This window comes from Brachyhypopomus gauderio, chromosome 16 (genome assembly GCF_052324685.1).
Source record: "Brachyhypopomus gauderio isolate BG-103 chromosome 16, BGAUD_0.2, whole genome shotgun sequence".
Lineage (NCBI taxonomy): Eukaryota > Metazoa > Chordata > Actinopteri > Gymnotiformes > Hypopomidae > Brachyhypopomus > Brachyhypopomus gauderio.
In genome coordinates, this window is record NC_135226.1 from 16497750 (window position 1) to 16503340 (window position 5591).

Below are 5591 nucleotides of genomic sequence, written 5' to 3' on the forward strand. Positions count from 1 at the left end.
TTTTTGTTTGATCTAGTGGAAGGCTTCAAAACAAATTTGATGAATTAGGAATAGCGGACAAGAAATTCCTTTAAAATAAAAATCTTGCAGAGGCACATTTGTTAAATACAAAAATCAATATTTAGATAAAGCATATGTGTATTTTTCATCTGTGAAATGTATTCCATAGTTGTTGAATAATGATCAGTGTCTGAAAACAATTGTTAGTCTCTCGTTTTTACATCCACATGGATTTTTTTTCATTTACTGAAGTTTTAAGTAGATCTCAAATGATTTCATCCACTTAATATGTAAAATATTACATCACATGACAATGAGACTGCCAATGTGAGCATAAAAGCAGAGACCAAAAAGGTCAATGTCACAGTGACTATTATAGAATTGGCAGTGCCTTTTTTATGGGGTTTTTTATGAGTCCAGTATAATGTTTTTACTTCTTTATTAAAACAAAAAGCTTTGTAAAAAAAACTTATCAATGATGGAAAATTATTCTGGAAACATCATGTTTGTGCTCCAAGGACTTAATGACACAAGGACCAACAAACAAATTTACTTTGGATTTGGTCTCTTGATTTACCTTTTCACTCTCTTTGCAAATTCTACATTGGTTATTACAATTGCTTTAGATAAAATGCTACATGAGCCAATGTATCTGTTTGTATGCAACTTGTTTGTTAATGGAATATATGGTGTCTCTGCTGTCTATCCAAAGATCCTTGCTGATTTGATAGTAGATTCTCCTGTTATCTCATATACTGGATGCATAACACAAATATTCATAATTTACTCTTATGCGTTTTGTGAATTCACATGTCTTACAGTGATGGCCTATGACAGGTATGTAGCAATTTGTAAACCCTTGGAGTATCATACCATCATGACAAACCAGATGGTGGGAAAATTGCTCATTTGTACCTGGACCTACGCGTTCATAGAGACACTTGTTGGGATTGGATTAACAATTCGACTTACCTTATGTGGTAAGAACATTGAAAAGCCTTACTGTTCTAACTGGGAGGTTGTGAAGCTATCATGCACAGATGTGACAGTTAACAACCTGTATGGGTACTACTTAATAATTTCTCATTTTTCCCAAGCTATGTTTGTCATTGTGTCATATATTCAAATCATCAGAGCTGCTTTGCGGTCCAAGACAGAGCGGATTAAATTCATGCAGACATGTCTTCCCCACTTAATAACACTCATGAACTTTGCCCTTTCCATGCTCTTTGATGCTCTGTATTCTCGCTATGGTAAAAGTAACGGCCCACAAGCTGTTCGTGATATCTGGAGTATGGAGTATCTCGTTGTTCCACCTCTCCTAAACCCCTTAATATATGGACTGAAAGTGACTCAGATACGACACAGCTTTCTAAAATTGTGTGGCTACAAACTTAAAGCACTGAGACAGAGGTGACTTTGCCTGGCAGAACACAAGTATGATGTTTTCTGATATGAACATTGTTTCATATTTGTTTAGAGTCTTTTAGAAATGACATAATATAAAACCTTGTCAAATGTTAATCCTGTAAGAGTTCTTGAGGCCAAAAAACCCCCCAAAATTGTCTGACCCACACGCCTCTTATCTTAGTCTACAGAGCTGTTAAGTGAAAACATTGTTCGTTCTGCATTTCAAAATGTATGATTTTTAGGTTATTAGATAATTCAGTATTCCTGTATTATTAGTTAAGCTTACTTGTCACATAGATGTTGGAATTTCCTTAATTTATTTACATAACTGAGTTGTAGCTTTGAGTTTTGTGTAACGAATGAATGTGTTGGAGAATTAAGCCACTTCTTTATAAATTCTAAAAGCCTCTGCTAACATTTTCATTATGGTTAGTTTCTTACTAGTTGCACATGATAAGGGGGTGGGGGTCAGTAGGTGGGTGACTGAGAGTGAGGGAGGTGTGTATTTGTAACATTTGTAGCAACATATGTATACTATTTGTAACAATTGCACACCAATGATGGAAAATCATCCAGAGAGATGATTGTGTCTAGAGAGACTATAATATTCTAAATAATATAATACAAGAGCATTTCAAATATAAACCCAGGAGCGCTTGTTCCTTTTGAAGCGTTGAATAGTGTGAATCAGCACACTGATGGCCCTCGTAAGAGAACTCCCAACGTGAAAAGTGGCCGAAGCGCTGAGCACCAGGATGCTTAAGCACCGTCGTGGATAGAGTGGTCACTTGTAGCTGGATTTTAGGCTCTTGGTCTGGCTGCAGGACTTCAAAGGTCTGCGCCTAAGGCAGCACGTTGATAGGCTGAGTTAAAAAGGCAGGCCCAGTAAACCATATCTTGTCTTTCAAGCGGGTTCCTGGGATCCCCCGGGTTGCGATGTCTGCAGGGTTGTGCTGCGTGTGTACGTTTTTCCACTGTTGTGGCAGTGTGCTTTGCCTAATTCGTTAGACCCGGTTGCTCACATATGTATAGCAACTTCTTTTCTCATTTAAAATGTACCCAAGTACAATTCTGCTATCTGTGTAAAATGTGACCGTGTCAAACCCGGATGTCAATTTCAGACATAATGGTTTTAGCTAGTTCACTGCCATAACTGCGTCACACAGCTCCAAACGGGGCATGGTGTGTTCAGGTCATGACGCAAGTCTGGCTTTACTTGATCCGTTCACTTGGCTGGCATGGACCTGTGGGTGTAAGCTCTGAGGATCCTTAATTTTTCCAATTCTTGGAGAGAATCCCTCCAACTGTCCATGATTTCACCTTTCCTGCAGGCAGTGGAACATCCCAGTCAAAAGTGTCAGTGCGAGTTCCCGAAGGATTGTCACTGGAGTTACAAACATGAGAGGGTCATACAGGCTGTTCACTGTGGAGAGGACTCCTTGATGGGTGAAAGGCTTCCTCTCGTTCTTCATGCGGTTGGTGAAGCAATCTGACTCCATGTCCCAGTGCAGTCCGAGGCTCCTTTGCATTAGTAGACTGCCAGAGGCCAGGTCCAAGTTGAGGTCCTTTAGTTCTGTGGCGCGATCTATACCAGGAAAGGCTTCCATTATCTCCTTATTGTTCAAGGCCAGCTTGTGCAGCCTGAGGTTGGAGCAGGCCAGCATAGCTTGGGTCCTTTTAAGCAGACTTATTGAGATCTGGTCCTGGTAAGAGCGCTTGATTTCATTACGTTCAATCAGTGGTGGCAGTGGTAGCGTGACGCCGCCGTCAAGAGGTTCTACCATGAAGCCACATGCTTGTCTGCCTTCTGCTTCTATCGTTCCTGCACATGTCTTTAGAGAGTATGGCGAGGGGCATCCTGAGATGTTAAAAAGACTGAAGAACTCGGACCTTGCGAGCGATTGGTTACTTTGGTCATCTAATATAGCATACATGCAAAGTGCAGCATCAGAGTTGGTGTCTGGGTACATCTTACGAGGCATATTTTTGAACAGGAATGCCCAGAGATGCTCTTTCCACACACCTCAGTGCATAAGGCTGATACAGCAGTCTCCCCGCCATTCTTTGGGATGGAGTCTTCCGAGCTGTTGGCATTTGTTGTTGGGTTGGGGTGTAGTGCTGCGACATGTCTGTTACTTCCACACTGTGCAGCTTACCTCATCGTTACAGTTCCTTGCCAAGTGTATGGCTTTACAGCACTTGTAGCACACTCCATGTTTCTTTAAGAGTGCCTTTCTCTCCTCTATAGGCTTATCTGTAAACCCACGACACTTTTGTAAGAGATGGGGCTTGTTATGCAGGAGACAATGTTTTGCTGGGTCCTCTCTACTGGTGTACTTACTTGTGGAAATGTGAGTGGCGCAAGGAGTGAGCTAAGCATCAAAAGACACCCCTGTCTTGAGGACAGCTACTGCTCTCTGACTCTCTATCTTCGTCACCTGCTTGATATGACCAGGCTGCTTGTTATTGAGTGCTGCCTGCGTAAAGCCTGGGTCAATGCACATCCTTGCTTGTTGGCACACGAAATTCACAAAGAAGTTAAATGGAGGATAGGGAGTCCTGTATTGCTCCTTGTAGTTGAAACCTTGCGTGAGCCACTATTCCTGCAGGTAGAATGCGGGTTAACCCCACAGGGTGTGTATAGATAGTTAAGGCCAGTCAGGTCCCCATCCATTTTAGCAGCTTGAATTTCTAGTAGTAAGTCCCCCAGTTATCTTGGTTTGCGTCCGTCCTTGTTCTGCACTCTAGGGAAACTGTCCAGCCTTTTGAACAAGGAGTTTTCGATTACCTCTGGCACCCCATAGTACTCATAGAGCCAATCCCATACAGCCCTAAGTCCGGAATCTGGATAGTACACATGAACAGTTCTTATGCGCTTAGCATGTTCGGCTGAGTCTTTTGCTAACCATTTCACAAGAAGGTCAAGTTGCTCGCTAGCTGATAGGTCAAGATCTGTTGTATAGAGTCCAGTAGACATAAGCTCACACCGGGCCATGAATCTAACAAGATCTGACATTCCTCTTGTAGCAGAGTGAGATTGTTGGGGCAATCTCACTAATTCCCTCCCTAATTGTAAATTGCGGTGGAGCCGTGCGAGTCGCGGGGCAGGTTTATAAATAGCGGCGGTGTGGTTACTGGGGCAGACTCCCTTCTGTCATCCCGCTTCTCCAGCACCTTTAATGGTGCCAAGTTATTGTTGTTGGGCCTGGCTTCCTTTGGTGGACCAGCTTAATACCGTCAAGGTATGGCGTTTCTTTTGGCGTCTGATTATCGGTGAGTGCGATGCGCTGAGAACTAACATGCTCTGCTGTTTCGTCACAGTTCGGTGGGCGCGTCATGAGAATTACTGCGCTGATTTACCACGGGTGGGCAGTTGCTATATGCCCTTTGAGAACAACCTGGTTAGGTAAGGTAGGCCTGCTGATTATCGGCACTTTTAATGAAGGTATTTGTTTTTAATTCATTTTCCTTTGTTAGTCATCACGCTGTTCTGAAGAATTCGCAGTGGCTGTCGGAGCAATGAGCGGATTCCAGTCATAAGGGGGAAAGAAGACAACAGCATTATAGACTTTCGCCCAAGGATAGTTTGCTGCGTGGTTCCAGTAGCCGGCAGTGCTGCTGTTTTGTTTTGCTTTGATTCGTTTTATTCAGTTTTGTTTTGTGCTGTGTTTTGTTTGGGGGCGTTTGTGATTCACGTTGTCCGAGTGATCGTGTGTTTCGTGTTTTCTATTTGTTTTCTTGCTACGTTTTTAGGCTTAGTTTGGCGGCGACCTTTTTCTTAGTTTACATGTTTGATTTGGTTGAGTGTATGGTTTTTATTTCTTTATCCCTTTTCCGTTTGCAGTGATTTGGTGGTGTGATTTCTTTCGTGGTTTCTTTAAATAGTGTTGGTGCCAAACTGCGCTGCAAAGCGTTTGGTTTTTCGTGTTGTGTTTGTGAAGGGTGTTGTGTTGGTGTGTTTGTGAGGAACTTTTTCTTTTGTTTGTCTACTTATTGGTCCTCTCATTGTCGGGGTTTTGTTTAATTATTTGATTGTTTGTGCAGGGCAGGAGCTGCAGGCCGGACAGAGGCAGATGTCCCAGGTGGTGGAATCTCGTGTACGGGTTTGGTAGGGAGTGAAGAGTATTGAGTGTGAAGTGTGGTCACAGTGAGCGTACAGTATAGAGGTGATCCGCTAGCTC

The 5591-nt window shown here is 42.6% G+C and overlaps 1 protein-coding gene across 1 annotated transcript; it reads left to right on the top strand.

Annotated features, from left to right (window-relative positions):
• Positions 1 to 475: 475 nt before the first annotated feature.
• On the top strand, positions 476 to 1417 carry LOC143477378 (olfactory receptor 51I2-like). Its single transcript, XM_076975960.1, has one exon. It carries the CDS (start codon positions 476 to 478, stop codon positions 1415 to 1417), a length of 942 nt encoding a protein of 313 aa, XP_076832075.1.
• Positions 1418 to 5591: the final 4174 nt, after the last annotated feature.

Coding starts and splice junctions, on each gene's coding strand:
- LOC143477378 (XM_076975960.1), top strand. CDS start 476: ATGATGGAAAATTATTCTGGAAACATCATGTTTGTGCTCCAAGGACTT.